We start from the raw sequence: 17658 nt of genomic DNA, 5'->3' as shown, positions 1-17658 counted from the left end.
ACAAATTGCAGTCCTAACAACCTTGAGGTGACGATGCTTCGTCAGTTGTTCCAACTTTGCAGCCAAGATTGATGATGACGTTAATCGCTCAAATAATTAAGGGACATTACTCTCGTGACGAGGTCTTCAGGAGGAGTGGTTGAAGACCAGGACGTGTGACTCAAGGTCGTGTTCTGAGCTTTTCCAAGTCGAGTTATAAGGAAAACAACGCCTTTTCAAACGAAAGTTTGATTTATAAATATTATTTCCTTAAATTTAAGTCTTTGTCATACCGTCATATCTCTAATGCGTATTTTCACTACTTTGCACACGCGTTTTGTACAATGTACGAAGTATATTTGGTTATGCGTAAAACAGATGTTTTGCATTACTAAAATATAGGTCAACTGGTCAACTAGATCAGACTCGCTGGAAGGCTCACCCCTTCCCAACCTCCCACTCCTCTTCCAACCTTAGCCAATCTGTAACAAGCCAAATCTGATCGAGCTCGGTTACATTATTGATCATTCTACTTGTTCTGAAATACGAAGTTCAAAATTGTAATTTTACAATAACGTTACATTTGGAATGAACTTTTACTAATTTGCTCCTCCTCGGGCCATTCTAAGTATTTTATTTAATAACTACTGAGTACATCGCCCACTAAGGGAAGACAATACCGAGCACAATTACGGCATACTAAAACGTTATCTCAGTAATGTTCACTATTATTTTGTCGCATTGATGACAAAATCTATATTGTTTATAAGACTCGGAACTTCTTCTAGACGTTCAAGTAATCATAGATTGATCAAATGCTTGATCTCCGTCGAAGATTTTATTTCAACGATCTGTTACTAGAGATAAGGTAGACAAGCATTCATCTCCTCCTTCTTTCAAACGTAGTTTCAATGATTATAGTATTTCACGACTTTGATTGAAATAAAACGTCATTTTGAGCATAGGGGGGAAGGCTTTCAAGACGAAATCAACTTTCATTAACATTGTTCTTTAAGCTCTGTTATTAAAGGATCCTTTACATGACTTGACTTACAATAATGATTCTATGACTCGGTTTTAATGTAGGACACGAGTTCAATCAAATATGATCAGATGAGCTGAAGTCTTAAAATGTGAAGAGTGTGAATAATGCTACTGATCTGGGCCCCCTGCCTAGATAATCCTATACAAACTTTGTATGTATTTTATATCTTTACGCTTTTACATGGAGGTTAGAATAACGAAAGGGTTCTGATCCAACATGGCATCCTTTATCTGTAAAGAAAACTTTCTGTTTGGTGTTGGATTTAAAAAAGAAACTATTCTAACCGCCTGATTTATTTCTACTGTTATGCCTGAAACAAATCAAGCACATTTTGAGGAGCTTTGTTTTGCATGGAACAAACAGTGTTAATAAACAACTGTGACCAAAAGTGGCGATTTATTGATTCTTTGTACAGTCTGTTTTGCGATTCACAGAGCGTATACTTTGTATATTGCGTGAGATAACAGAAAAATTACCATTTCCTCTTCCATCCTAGTAAGTCGACCATATCAATGTAAACTACACCTGTGTAACTATGGCTGTGAAAACCTCAATCTAATAAAACTGTATGCCGTGGTAGTACGAATTAATGCTACAATATCGACTGGTTACGTGATAAAAAAGATAAAAAATATCTTTTTTGATACCCAACGGCTAGGCCTAGTACTACTATAACTATAGGTGGCCCTAGTCTAAAAAAATCAATGCGACGTCTATGTTAGAACTCATTTCGTTCTGAACATGCAATAAGATTTATATTATGTTTAGTCCAAAATATAGTCCAACACAGTCTTCTCGCTGAGATTAGTAACTAGTGTCAGTCAAAAAGAATTCACTGGTATTGCTCCAGCTCCCGTAATTGGTATTACTTGGCCTAGCCACAGAACCATGCTATAAAAGACGTTGCTCCAGTTAGACTTCTGTATCGTATCTCTTCTAGTTTACTGGTTTACCCAGTTCTGGTTAGGTGTATTCCGTGAAATGGTGGGGAGCGTCTGGACGGTTTTTATTGAATTCTGACGAATGTTATTAGCTACTGTTAATATCCAAAAATACTAGCACACGAATGCTCTTGAGAGCAATTCAATGACATGATGGGCATAGTATTGAACTTAGCATTGAACTGAGTTCTTATGCTTTTCGAGTTTGTGATGCGGATTTATACGTGGAAGTATAAGAGGAGAATATGTGGTAACTGTATGATGTTACAACACCGTATAAATTTACTATTCAAATTCCATGCAGGTTCAGAAAATTACAAACCCATTTGAGACGGCCTTAATTAACTTTAAATTGTTAATCAATATCAGGTTATTTTATTATTATTTAAATTAAAATTATGTCATTAAAAAAGTGTCTATATAATTCAGTTTATTTTGGACTAGTTTATTTTATTTTAGACTAGACAAGTTCATTTGGGTCTACAATGATATTTTACCACTTATGAAACATTGTATTAGTTCACAGTTTTCCTCATGTCTTTTGGCAATTTTTAGGGCTTTGTTCTTGTAAAAAATAACCTCAATTAATAATCAGTATACAAAATTCATTTTTTTAAATTGTTGATCAAATTTTTATACATAGAAAACACACCATATCCACTCCTGGACTTAATAACTGTTGACTATTGTGATTATCACAGTATTAGACGCTGTGCCTCTCGGCTAATAATAGCTAACAATGTTAGTTGACCACATCATATATATATATATATATATATATATATATATATATATTGTACTGCTAGAGATGTGTAAATATGATCAGGCAATATGAATAAATTAGGATCTTTATATACGAATATATCGCTTTTAGTCCATTTTTATGCATTTGTCGACTTTCCTGGTGAGGTATAACATAAAATGTTCATATATTCACAATCGAATAGATGACAAGCGCGTCATTTTATTTAATCCTGCAACGCCCTGGTCACCACCGAGGATAAAACATGTGTATTAGAGATTTTTTGTTGTTTCAATTATTTATTCTAAACTGAATCCCCAAACCTGAACATTTTTTTGTAAAATTCTTGTTACTAATTTCCAAATAAATCCTTAGCATCATTTTCCGTCTGCACGACACAGGAAAGTGCTGTGTCGTACTTCTGGCATGTAAATACACAAAAATAAAGGTATTTTTTCACCCGGACTAAGTGAATTTTGCATGGTACCTGTTATTTGTGTAAAATGTAGAGTTAGAGTTTGTGGAAACATTAGTTAGCAACCATAATTTCATCACAATACTAGCATCGCTTGTAGAAAGTTTGAATCCTTTCAAGTACACCTCAAAGAGAACCATACTTTGCCTTGTTGTTGTTTACACCTGTGTGTATCTGCCATTGAGCCCACGATCGCATGTTCCAGGGAGCGCAGCCATGACTACGACGGTGAAGAGGAAGTTGCGCAAGACCTCCGAAAGCAATGCGGGACCCAAGGACCCTGCGGAGTACGGGTATGTAGCCTCACAGTCGCTAGTTGGCGATGGTCAGTCAGTCCTAACCTGCTCCTAGTGGCACACTTCGTTGCATAACGATCAATGAATTTATCTCACGAGTTACGTCAGGGTGGAAAGCCTCGCCAGGAATGCCACAGCTACAGGTTGCTCAACCTGCGGAGACTACAAGTGCCATTTCTCTCTCTCCTTCCTTCGTCTCCTGGCCTTCACAACACCGTGTTTCAGTTCCCATAGCACTCTCCGTGCAAAGGCGTGGCTACGACACATGAGTTCAATTAGGATCTCTAAATGCTACTCTAGCTGCTTATCGCTTGGTGTTGTGTTTTACACTTGATTTCACGGAGCATTACACCGAATTTGCATATTCACTGGCAAGAGTTCATATAATTTTCTGTCCAGTTAATTAGCACAGTTATCAATATATTATTCAAACCGTTTTGCAAAGTTGCAATAGGAGTCTATACAACAGCAAAGTCGACATCAGTTGACTGTATGACATTACTTGAATAATCAAGTTAAAAAGGCATGACCCCATTAACGGGTAATTGGATTAATTATTAACGCTATGTTAATAATAAAAATAGCGATCATAATAAGTTGTAAATTTTTCAAAATATGGTCCCAACAAATAGGATGTTGAATTTTCCGGGATTTTAAATGCTGTATAATAAGATATATAAACATGCTATATTTTAAATGTTTTAACAATAAATAGATATTATCAAATAGTTGAAGATCGAAGGAGATATGCTAAACACCCAAATTTAATATTTACTTTTCTAATATTTTTCTTGTGAAGTTTTTCATAAATCAATTTAGTAATTATAATGTTTTACATTTTTGTGGATTGCTTTATCATTACAATCCAAAAAAATACCCTACCACCACAATTTATGGGAAAAGTCCATACTAATTAACGGAAGATATGGATTTTTGACAATCGCAATAAGAGATCTGTAAAAAAACTCTTTACAGCTGTCTAATTAAATCATTCCGCACTGGCGAAGCGCTGTTGTATGCTACGTTGGGTTTGACTCGTTTAAAAGCGCAATACAAAAATACGGCCCTTGTTTGTTTGCGTCACTAGCGGGCGAGCTTGGCTATAATTTGCACAAGAAGCCGAGTCACGAGCCTAGCCAGCAGCGCTGTGAGGACATCGACGCGGCTGAAATGGCAAGGACGAGGACAGGCTCGAGTCCTGTAACACTTGATCATCTGTCGAGTTGACGGGTGAACATTGACACCTAGGTCCGCTGCCAATCACCATGCACACGATGTTCCCTCAGACCTTGATGAGGGCCTGACTCACATGGTGATGTCGTGACTTAGCCTTGACGCCTGCCACGATTCAAGTTCGATTTGAAGATTGATGCCACTAATTAGTCCCAAAACACAAATCTTCATTCAAGATTTGATCTTCAATCAATATAAACTTGTGATATCATCAACCCAATGTGATGTTTCAGAACCGTAAGAGCGCTATGTAGAATTTGAGATTTATACAACGATTGATTTGAGCCTTTTTATATTACAAAAGCTGTATTCCGGACGTTATTTGTGAAACGTTAATGTTAAAGAGAGTAATCTTGGGTTTTACTACATAACAACAATGATAAATTTCAAACTTTTGCTCCTTCGTCTTTGGTCGTAGAATTTTGGTACGTGACTCAATTTAAAGATATGTTGGATACGCATACAAGCGCGTATTTTAGTTGTTCTTGTACAGGGTATACGTTTGAGTATTGAAACGATAAATTACATAGATTTGTGTTTGTCCTGGATAAGTAATAAAATATCTTGTCCTATTTTATATTATGCATTTTCTGTGCAATTATATCTGATAGTGAGCAGTTAGTTGTTTGGTTCCACATCTGAAGTAATTCACTATATTTAAGCTAAACGTCTAAATTAACGTCTGTGAAACCATATGAATAATGCAAAACGCTATCCAAAACGGCCATCTGGTTGTGACAACATATATTAGTGCGTTCTCTCATTACAAACACAATACAATTAGAGTAGAAAATGTATTTGTTATGATGATGATAAAAAAGAGAGTGGAGGGGCACCATCGAGCCAATTCACTCGGGGCGGTTAGACTTTTAGCTGGATCAGCGCGGAACTATCCAGCGTGACACATTGATTAGGTACGGTTTGTCGGATTAATCTATTAATCAATACTAGTGGATCTTATAGCAAATGTGAACCCACTCGAGTGGATCTAATAAACTGAGTCAAACACTATACCATACTTTGTGTAAGAATTACCTACATATACATCCTCGATGTACCTACATATTAATGCAAGGAATATAAATCTTTTAGACGAAGATTTATTCACGGTTACTGTATTCTAATCAGTGTGGATCTGTTAAAGCTCCTCTTTGCATAGTCCTAAAAGTCCTTCATAAGTTCTTCCACTATTTAAAGTTCGCTCCATACAAAGTTAGGTACCACTGTTTCAACATGACATCGTTAAGAAGAAGTTGTGCAAGTTATAACATCTATCATTGTTTGGATATGATTTAATTAATAAATTTCTTTAATTAATAAATTTCTTAAATCTAAATATGAAGTATAAGTGACTAATTTTTTTTAATACGGTAAGTGTAAGATAATGACTTGCAATTTAGATACTCATTCTTAAAGCTAGAATTAAAATAAATAAAGTTATTTTACACTCCGCATAACGAACACACATAACCGTTTCATGACGGTTGTATGTCATTACCTTACAGGAAACAGATTGTGTCCATCTTCCTTGATTACTTGACGTACACCACCACATTCACTTTCCGGTGAGATTGGTAGATGAAATCATTATACTTCAACCACAGGCCAGTACTTTCTTCCTCACTGGCCACATTTGTGTCAAATTTAACTAATAGCAGCGTTACTGACTTACGTAAATAAACTGAGAACCGGCCGAATTCGAGTTAGACGCTCTTATTCAACCTTCACTGTAGTGATGTATATTATATTTAAATTTACATCACTATTAATCCGATTTCACACAAGTATGATCAGTGACATAGATATTATAGTGTCTAGGGCAAAGCACACATATATTCAAAAGTATGTATTTATACAATATCAGTATTCATGGGATGTACAAAAATGTTTGTGCTATGTTTATGAAATTTATAAGAATTTTTTGTTATGTTTTTTATATGTATGAGAATATTTCTGTTATGTTTATGAGATGTATTAGAATGTTTGTGTTATTTTTATGAGATTTATTAGAATGTTTGTGTTATTGTTATGAGATGCATGAGAATATTTGTGTTATGTTTATGAAATTTATGAAAATGTTCATTGCCAACACTTTTTTTGGGGGTTGAGGTGTGTTATGAAAAATTCACTACTGACCCATGGAGAAATATTTGGTCCTATGAAGGAGCAAACACACAAGTACAGAAAATTAAAAAACAAATACGTTAAATTACTTATTATTGGATTAGATTTAGTATAGAAGTATTCAATTTTCAAATTGTTAGAATGGCTGGTTTTGACAGTCAGCAAGAATGTCAGTAACACACTTATTCAATAATAAACCAAAACCGCGGAATATCGAAGTGTCCGACAGAAAGTAATGAAGCATTTCGTTTTAAGTATTCACAAAACGTACCAAGTTTCAAGTCTCTAGTACTCTAGGAGCTTTCAAAAGCTGTAATAATTTCAACGACATGATTTTAAGAAGGATCTGTCGGTTTAATATATATCGTATAGAGAATAAATGTGGAATGGAGTAGTCTATACATATGAAGCACAAGCGGTCGAAAATCAATAATAGACTGTTGTTATAATTCTATGGAGCTTAAATATTATGGAGCTATACTAAAGGTTATCGAGTACGTAAATTACTCACATATCTGAAATGTGACAGACAGACAGAAATTAAGTCTTTTCCAACCCTTCGAGTGATGGGCCAATAAAAATTTAATTGTGTGTGGGGGGTTTACTCAATCACGTAAAAAACTACTGGACCGATTGTACGGAAATTGTACATGAACATTCTTAGAGTCCCTAGCTAACATATATAGGCATGTTCCTAAAGATCCCTTCGGGCTGCATCACAGATCTTAAAAACTCCCATAGAGTAAATAGCAGATAGTAAATGTGTGTTTAATAAAATGTCAAAGTCAACAATAATAAATATAATTATTTATAGGCCTACATTTGTTTCACAGAAAATGTTGGTTGTTATTTATCTCTCAAAGGCAGTTACATTTTAGGAATGTAATAATACATGCAAAAGGATTTCTTTGTCTAAGTTTGTATTTTTAGGAACTTTAATCAAGTACAGTAAAATACCATAGTTTATTACATCATAAGTGTTTTAAATACAGAGCTAAGGACTTAGACTTTAGATTCCCTTTAGACTTAAAATTTCACCACACTGGCCTAAGATATTTCAGTTTCTATTAATCATGTTGGAGGTATTTACTTAAATATCATGACAAATTGAAGAGATATTCTGGAAATTTTAGAGGTATTACTATATTTAAACTTAAAGTTTAAAATGGATCAAAATATTGAAATATCATTCAGTGACATCACTTATCTTAGGTTTGTGTGGAATGCCGTTTAAAAATAACATGTCTATGATGTTTCTTTTTTCAAATTGGAATATCTAACTTCTAATTTTTTATGATTCGGTTATGGAATTTCCATTTATACTAACGACGGTAAGTTTGTGAGAGCAGTACATTATATCTGATGACAATATATAAATATATCTCTTATATAAAAGGAGTTATCTAAATTTAGTGATGTTGAACGTAAGACTCGTGTTCATTGGTTATGAAATCCATATATGTATTGCATATTGTACGATGATTGTACTGTGAATGTTGTAGGATCGCCTGGGCCAAGACCTTGTACACAACCATACTCCTGCTGACAGAGCTCCTGGTCCTTGGGTTTCGTCTGGTCTGCTGCTCACTCGAGTCTCTCTACCACTTACTGCTTCCTCCCGTCGAGAAATCTCTTGCCAATGAAATAGTTCTGGTAATTCTGATCAAAACAGTTTGAGCAACTGTTTATGTATTATACTGACACTTAGGTTATGACAACCAACCGGTTCTAGGATACTCAAGCTATGATCTAATCATCAGAACAATACACTGGGTTGGGAAATCTCCGTTTATAATGAGTACGGCATTTAGTGGGAGCAGTATACTAAATATGATGGTTACGCTGGAATAGTTTGTTTTGTCGTGAAAGGGAGTAACATTCATATTTAGTACGCATGTCTTGTATAATGTCCGTTTACTCCACAACCAAAGGTGAGTACGTTATGTATGTTTTGAATCTATAAGTTAAAAAGTACAACCAGTTAGTAGATTAACACTTAGCTATTTGAACTTGTCAGACCACGTTATAATTAACAGGTAGAATGGGATCAAAAGTATCATATATATATATATATATATATATATATATATATATATATATATATATATAAAACTGATTTATATTAATTATAGTAATTTTAATATTTCTGACCTTATTGTCATCGCTGTTGTATTCTTGTCTATTTTTTAAGTTCCTTATACAAATATAAAAATGTGTCAAAGTAATAATGTTATTGTAATATTTTGAGCTATCATTCTAACAGTTTATTTATAAATTTGCCTATAATGAGTGCAGAAATATGAAGCATATGAGCGATTTCTAATAAACTGAATATTTTATGAAAGCTTTGAATATAAATAACAGTAATCGATGAATATAGCCTATCCTAATCGTTAACACATAGCTCCTTGAGGGATTAAGGCATTTTCATAATCATTCAAGTCAAAAGATATTTGATATTTAGATATTTTAAGGAAGGGTATTGCTGGAAAAAGGATCGAAAAGATTATAATGCTTATAAAACCATTTAATGGGCTAGTAAGTACAAAAGAGGCAAAAAAGTTTTATTCCATATCGTTTTCATATGCCAACGCCAAAGACTAAAAACGATGTATTTCAAGACGATTTAATAAGTATTTATCTAGCCAATGATTTAAATGAAAAACAATAAAATCCACATGATCCACGAGGTAAAATATTGGTTTGCCATGTTTACAAGAAACTGTTAGCAAGAAAGAGGTGAGAAAGCAATGAATAATTGATTGATTTATTATGAAAAGCAGTTCGAACCAACGAGTTAACTCACATGATTAGAGCAGAAAGTCCATTTGACCAACTGAATCGATTAGTCATTTGACAAACCAGTTCTTAAAACAGGGCAATTTTCTCCACAGTTTCATACATATTGAAATCAACTGCCCAATATAACCAATCCAAAAACTACCAGTTATCTAAGATCTATACGCCGATTGCTTGTTTTATCATAATACTGAAGAATATTGAAGAGAATCAGTCGGTTATACAAATAAAGTTATTTGAAATAATTACCCAAGATAACAATCTGGCTCCAAGGGAAATCACACAAACTAGGTAAACTTTCTCTTCAGAGATAAAGTATTTTTAAATATCTTATGCTGTTCGATCACTCCCAAGCCAATTCATCAGTTACGAGATGCCTTATTAACATTTTAATAGAATTGGGTTTATGATATTGGAAATGATTTTAGATTCTCACATGAAAATACATGGTGTTCAACAGGGCTGCTATCTTGGCTCCATTTTGTTTGCTCTCTATACAAATGACCACTCTTCAGCTGTGCAAAATTGCACAGTCCAATTATTGGATAATTATTACACGTATTAATTATCCAGTGCACCTGCCTATCTGGATAGATAAAGTATGTACCTATTCAGTTAACAATGGACTGAAATTAAACGTAAATAAGTGCATATAACTGGTCTTCATATACCACAAGCTCTACGTTGAAATATGGTAGAAGAGTTACTCAGTGGTCAGAACATTGTTGGTTTGTGAAAATAAAAATATTCTGTCGGCATCATGTCATGTTAGATAACGTCACCCAGTTTGATAACGTCAGTCAAGTCATTCAAAGAGCGCTGGCTGATCTGATGGGTCCGGAATCTGAAATATCACATATCCTACCAGTGTGGCTATTGTTATCCTGCTTGTATGGACTTATTTCAAGAATATACAAAAAGAAAGAAATAGAGAACAAACGCTACTTGGTTTGTTTTCTTTAAAGCAAAATATTTTGATCTGCTCACATTTCGAGACACTTAATTTAGTTCCTATGGAAGTAAAGTGCAGGGACGAAACTTGCTGAATTGTTCATTAAAGCGTTGTTGCTTTTGGGAGTCTGGAGCCCCAAGGTCTGTGCTAAAGGCTCTAATACCCGATAGAGGACGCTCAACACAGTAAAAAGCATAAAATAAGCATAATCAAATAGCTTTTCCAGTTTTTATTTAAACCTGTACCTCTACGACAACATAAAAACATAGGTATTTCTAAAATTATAAAAATAGAATTACTTATTGTAGTTTTCGAAATTTTGAATATTTTTTGAATACATACAACAAAGTTAAATATGTATTGAATGCAAATTTTGGTATGTATTTTCATTTTACAAAAACATAACTTTCAAGTTTTAATAATGATTATTTGTGTTGTGTTCGAATGTTATCGGTATCTGCACAAAGTCTTGACTTTAAAAATTTTACGCGATAGTTATCTAAGTAAAGTAAACAATATTTTAAGGTACGTGTAACAATAATATTAACATTACATTTAACGAGTACATACTTTAGTACAATAATATTAATTACAAAGAAATGTTAACTCATTTTAATAATAATAATGTTTTTTGTAACATTTAACGATGTACAAAATGTATATTAACGATTACAATACAAATAAATATAAAACATTTAAGACTTCAAATGGTAAAAGTAGTATAATTAAACATGTTTGAGTATTTAATACAGAAAAAAACTTTGTAATAATAATCAACCATTAAATCAACATTTCAGTACAAAAAAATAGTAGGTATTTTAAATATAGATAAGGATTCCTATACAAAGAAATAAAAATTATTTTTCAATTATTGTACAACGTAATATACGAGGCAATACAATATTATATATTATAACAACAACACTTTAGGTTATTGCAAAAAAGGCCGAGAACGAGAACGACATACATGTTAGGTGTGAAGATACCCGGTTTTTACCCTTACTGCATGTGTTTATCTGACAAAGAGCAATGTACGAGCATGTGTCCGTACTACAGTTAGCACCTAGATGCGATGTGCGAAGGTGCGAGGGTACTGAGAGTGTACGCTTTACAGGTAACGGGTACGGGGCATGGGATTGGCCGGGAGTTGTGCTTCCAGTTCGCGCCTCACGGCTGTACCGTGGTCTGCTGGGACATCGACTCCAAAGGCAACCAAGAGACCAAGGCCTTGCTTGCCAAACAGGGATACACCAAAAACGTACACGTGTACACGTAAGTAGCTTACTGGTGATAACTTTTCGTCCTTATATAACGCTATGTACAATAAACTTTGTAGGCTTACCGAAATATTTATTGTATTTTTTACATTTAAAAAGATAATATACATTTATTGCATTAGTGTATTACTAAATTAATTGTATTGTAAATTACACCAATTGAATATACAGTATTTGAATTAATACTTATCACTGTACTGTTTTACTATTATATTCGTCTGTTACGTATGTTTATTAATAGCAATAAAACCAGTTGTTTAAAGTTCATAATAATATGTAGTTCAATCTTAAACAGTTTATTTTTCTATTTTAATAAGTACTGTATATTTTTAAAGATGGCGAACTAACTGAAAAATAATAAATTTACACCTTGAAATTACAATAAATTTACAGTATTTTGGTGATTATATTCAACCATTATAACTTTGAAACACTAATTAAAATGTCCTTCAGGTTTACTCTTTACTTTTTACCGGAATATGCTATGCTGGCTGCTGCTTAAATAAGCATTAGAACTCGTCTTTTCGTATTTTGTCTATAGTAAAAGAATTCATTGGGCAAATATAAAACCGATATAATTTTGCACTTTTAAGGTTGTACCCGTCCTTAAATTACGATTTTTTTTATTGTTTTGTCTTTTCATTATTGAACATGCTTCCGTACAGTTTAGCCAGATTACTTTTACTGTATAACTGCAGAATAATAATTATATTAAGATAAAAGTCAATCCTTCAATTTGACTTAATAAAATTATTATACAACTTTACATATAACCATTTCCAGTTGACAAAAACGTCCTGAGGATATTGGTTTTCTAAGATGGTTTTAAGATGATTAAAGCTTCATTTCCTCACTCGTAGGAAGAAGGTATACGTTAGGATCTTCAACATCATATATTGATACATGTGGTATGTTGAGTGCTAACTCCTAAGAAAAAGCTTTGCTCTATAGCACATAATAAAAATGTAAGTTTCCCTATGAAAATCACATCTCTAGGCATCATGACTTCTAAAAAGAAGTATCGACTGACAATACGAGATATCACCTACATTGTGAGATATTAACAGCATCTTTGAGATCAGCATATTACAGTTAAATATTAATTGAAAGTGAGACGATTCATCTCAAAACATCTCAAAAGTCTTTTATGTTAGTTATGATGCATCATCCCCATCCGTCTCGAAATACCATGCCAGGGAATTTGTGAATGCCGCGAAGAGTCTTAGCGGAAAAATTCTATCTGGACGGTCAGATATTCCCAATAATACAGTAGTAGAGGTGACACGTCGTTGGCGGGCATTGCGATAAATTCACACTGTAACACCACATTTGCATAAAATAGGCCCAATTACTCGTAACTTCAGATTCAGAAACCCGTGACTTTTGACAGGAACTTCATAAGATACCATTAACTGGATTTCATGGTATCTCTAATCATCCAGGCGATTGGCGTTAGAATTAGTGCAATTACGAATTCCACTTTATTGTTGCCAGACATAATTTCGTGGCCTTTAACAATAAAATAATATATAATAGTATTTCTATTTTTAATATATTTCCAGTACTTAGAACATTTAAGTTTAGAAAGACTCATATTATGACGTTTTAATAATAAAATGATTATTTTATCGTCACACATTCTCTTAAAACATGGTGCTATATTTCAATTTTGTACTTCTGGCAATAGTTTTGGTTACTAAGATTGAAATAGTGAAGTTACTGTAAACTGATTAATGAGATTGCAGGGTTTAGAATCCTTTACCCATTATTATTTTAATTCTTAACCTGAGAATAGAGATTGATGACGATGTCTGTGTCGGCAGGTGCGATGTCTCCAACAGGAACGCCGTGCTGGCGACCGCCGCCAAAGTGAAGGCCGAGGTGGGAGACGTGACGGTGCTGGTTAACAACGCGGGAATCATGCCCTGTCACCCCTTGGCTGGCCACAAGCCGGAGCAGATACAGAAGATCTTTGACGTTAACGTCCTCGCTCATTTCTGGGTCTGTATCTGATTCAGATGGACATCTTCACGTCAGAATATTTTGCAAATCTTCGCTTATTATGGTGACTCCAAAGCCATTCGAGGTCCAAAACCCAAAAAGACACTTCTTTTATCAAAGCACTGAACAATTTCAAGTTTTTAAATTCGAATTCGTATAATATCATGCCGGTACGTCCTATCAAACGCTATTTTAAAAATACATTTATTTTGTTTTCACAATTACCTTTAAATTTGCGACTCCTTATCGTCCAAACGATTAAAGTTTGTTTTTTTATGATGGAAGGATTGCGCCTTCAGAAACAGTATTTTTCCTTAAACAGGATATTCCGGAGATTTGCCATTGTTCAGTAGAAAACAAATCAGTTACACTAACAGTTAAGTTTCTGTTTCTTTCACGTTCAAATGTGTTTTAGTAATCAATTGAAGTTTTGGATATACGCTTTTACAATAAATTAACACTACACGGGGTTTATCCTTACTCGCAGCAATAGTATATTTACAATGGTTTTCCAATCCTTTACTGTTTGGAAATTATGTTTACTCTCTCTTTTTAGTAAAACTGAATTTTTGAGACTTTAACTTATATGATATGATGGCAATTCTACGTCGATAGCTGTGTCATTAGGATATGTAGACTGTTCAAATCTGCATATTTTTACTTTGCTTAGTACAAGTTCATCAAATATGATTTGGAAGCAAGCAAAACGAACGGTCCTTGTGACCTGATATAAAGAACATTTTCTGTTGTATAGATGGTGACGTTTTAAAAACTTTGATTCCAAAATTTATTAATAATTTTAACTTATATGTTATTTTGCAAGCTCCTGAACACGTTATTCATTAGTGCGTATTTCAATTAGTATTATTTATCATAGATTTTTATGAAACTAGATATGATTTTGAATTTATAGCACAATCTAATTATGCTATGGTTTGTATTAGATATTTTACATTTATAAAGTTTCATGTAGGTGGCCGATGAAACTTTCAACAATATATATGGTAACAAGACCGACAACGGAAACTTATTATAGCAATTAATTAGGAAAGAAATATTTTTTTTAACTTTTAGGTCCATTGATGTATGTTGATATAGGCTAATATAAATTTATCACTCAGTGTTAACAATACTAGTTATGTAATAAGTTACCTTGAACACTTTATGTCCATTGAATAATGACGTCATTCTATTTAGGTTTTAATAGCTTGTAATAAGAACAAAACATACTTTACTATTGAGCAATGAGGAAAATTGCTGGATTAAAGACACAAGTGCTACACAATTAAAACTGCTTTGAGGAAACTAATAATTACCGTCACACCATTAAGATGTTTTTATAGTCAAACACACAGAACACGTTCTATAAGTAAACATAACCATTATTACAATAACCATCGAACTGTAGTATACCTTGTTCTGCTCTTTTGAGTACAAGGTTAGGTAAATATCTGACTATAATTTTAGGTGAATGCTATGGAACTATGTATGAGTAAAGAATATATGTTCCTCAAGATTTATCAATTTTTCACGGTTGCCCTCAACATATCTGTCTTTAAAATAATCCTTAGCCATTAACGCCACAACCTGGAAAATGAAAATTATTGTTTTATATAAAGAGTAGAATAGTGGAGAACGAAAAATAAATTATTGTATACTGGATATGATTTGTTGAGTTTAAGCCAACAAACTATTGATATAAAATTGTCTTTTGGACTTTGGAAATTGTCTGTGTATGGACTACTTTTACTATCCCTAGAAGGGTTCATTTCTTCCTGTTTTGTAACCACCAGTTGAATCTACACTGGGTACAGCATAAACCGATGTTTTTGTCCCTAACATCTGGGCAACCCCAGGTGTCCAGGAACAGCACATGACTAACTGCAAATGTCGAGATATTGGGGTGCAAGGGTGAATCAACAGGCCTAACCCTTTGCGGAGGGTGACTGTTGGAGTGATTTGAGCTCCCTTGGTGTTAAATGTTGTTGCTAGCTTACATAAGGGAGTACCTTCCCTTACCCGCTTTCATTAGGAGAGGCTGGAACATAGTTATCCGCCTCCCCTTCTCCCGGGGTGACATGACTGAGAAATAGACCCGCTATCCTTCTTCACGAGATCTTGACAGGAGGTGGCCTCTACTACCAACCTTACATATCCTGAAATCCTATTACTCCGGGAGCAAGCAAGAAAGATTAAGTACAATTAGGGGTTTCCTCAGAGTTTTGTCCTAAGTGAACAAATAAATGCTTATACTAAACACTTGAATAGTGTAGATGTTTACAATTGTTAGAAAGTAGATTGGGACAGAAAAAATTATAGGTCCAGTTGCTATTAGTGAAGGTATACTGATACTCTTGTAGTAAATGTGTAAGGAGGCTTTTTTATCATCACATCACTACACAACTCTAATACCAACCATCATACAATAAGTAATAGTTAGTGTAATATTAATAAGCTTAGAGTCAGTGTAACAATGATATAGAACATCTCAAATTGGTTTCAGCATTTAGTTTAAGTATTCATGTATGTAGTTTTAACTACTACCAACACAACAAACACAGTAGTACTGATTACCATTGATATATACATTCAAATTGTCTGGGCTCATTAATTTGTCTTTCACGTTGTTGGAATTAAAAGTTAAAACACTGAAAGAAATTTATGTGTATGATATAATATCATACTTACTTCAACATACCGTGATTTTACACTCTGACTTTGATTATTATTAAAAACTGTGATCAATGGAGATGTTGATACAATCGGAGACTCTTTTTCACCGTAAATATATAACTAAATTCAAGCTAAATTTTTTTTATTCTGTTTTTAATTACCTTAGCTTTTACAACATCAAAATATTCAAATTTAAAACCACAATCTTTAAGTCCTTACTGTTACTGAAAATGCGTAATTATAAACGATCCTTATTGAACATTGTACATAGGTTCTTTAAATATTGAATGAACAACGTATTATCTCCGATTTAGGCCTGAAAACCTCGTGTGTTGAAGTAAAATATATAAATGTGAACTGTTTTATCATTAACAGGTTGGCTTACTGCTGAAAATCTTTTAGCACGTCAGCATCCATCATATTAAAGAAAGTTCCACTTTGTTTGAGGTCCAGCATATAATCTTAGCCCGTAGTCTTAGGCAGCTTATTTTATAACTAACATCAAAGTGCTACAGTTCGGTTCGCATCGCGTCGAAACATTGTTTACAGAATTATGTCTTGGGCTCTGATATATTTTGGGCTCGGTGTGGAGAAGAGCCATTTTCAGTCAACCAACAATCGGTAGATAAGATGGCTCTCCACACCGAGCCCAAAATATTTCAGAGCCCAAGACATAATTCTGTAAACAATGTTTCGACCCGGTGTGTAAAGGAAACCTTTGTTAGTTCAGTATATGGCTTCGATCGGTCACCCGATAAAACTTTTAATGTTGACTAACAAAATGGCTTGTTTTAGTAATCTGTGTTTCTGTCTAATAGACGCTGGAAGCCTTCCTGCCGTCCATGGTAGAGAAGAACCACGGTCACATAGTAGCCTTGTCGTCCATGTGTGGCATTATGGGGATCCCCAACGCGGTACCTTACTGCGCATCAAAGTTCGCTGTCAGAGGTCAGTTTTATACTGCGTCATTAATATCTGTACTTGCCTCAATGACCACTTGAAATTTTAATTGATTATTGAAGTGAAACGAAGTTTTTGAAGAATTTTACTTGTGTCCTCATTAACTGCAGCAGTAAAACATTGCAGCACTCCCAACCATTAATTGAGTTAAGTGAAAAGAT

General features: G+C 33.9%; 1 protein-coding gene across 1 annotated transcript in view; it reads left to right on the top strand.

Moving 5' to 3' along the window:
• LOC124362879 (17-beta-hydroxysteroid dehydrogenase 13-like) overlaps window positions 1–17658 on the top strand; it is a 60033-nt gene that overhangs the window by 30730 nt on the left and 11645 nt on the right. The window contains exons 2-6 of the mRNA XM_046817748.1: window positions 3388–3475; window positions 8338–8488; window positions 11701–11858; window positions 13687–13864; window positions 17356–17485. Coding sequence (XP_046673704.1) covers window positions 3399–3475; window positions 8338–8488; window positions 11701–11858; window positions 13687–13864; window positions 17356–17485 — 694 coding nt within the window. The 5' untranslated portion in view covers window positions 3388–3398. The remainder of the gene's footprint in view (window positions 1–3387; window positions 3476–8337; window positions 8489–11700; window positions 11859–13686; window positions 13865–17355; window positions 17486–17658) is intronic.

This window comes from Homalodisca vitripennis, chromosome 5 (assembly GCF_021130785.1).
Source record: "Homalodisca vitripennis isolate AUS2020 chromosome 5, UT_GWSS_2.1, whole genome shotgun sequence".
Classification (NCBI taxonomy): domain Eukaryota; kingdom Metazoa; phylum Arthropoda; class Insecta; order Hemiptera; family Cicadellidae; genus Homalodisca; species Homalodisca vitripennis.
Note: the sequence above shows the minus strand (reverse complement) of the source record. Positions and strands in the feature narration are given on the sequence as shown.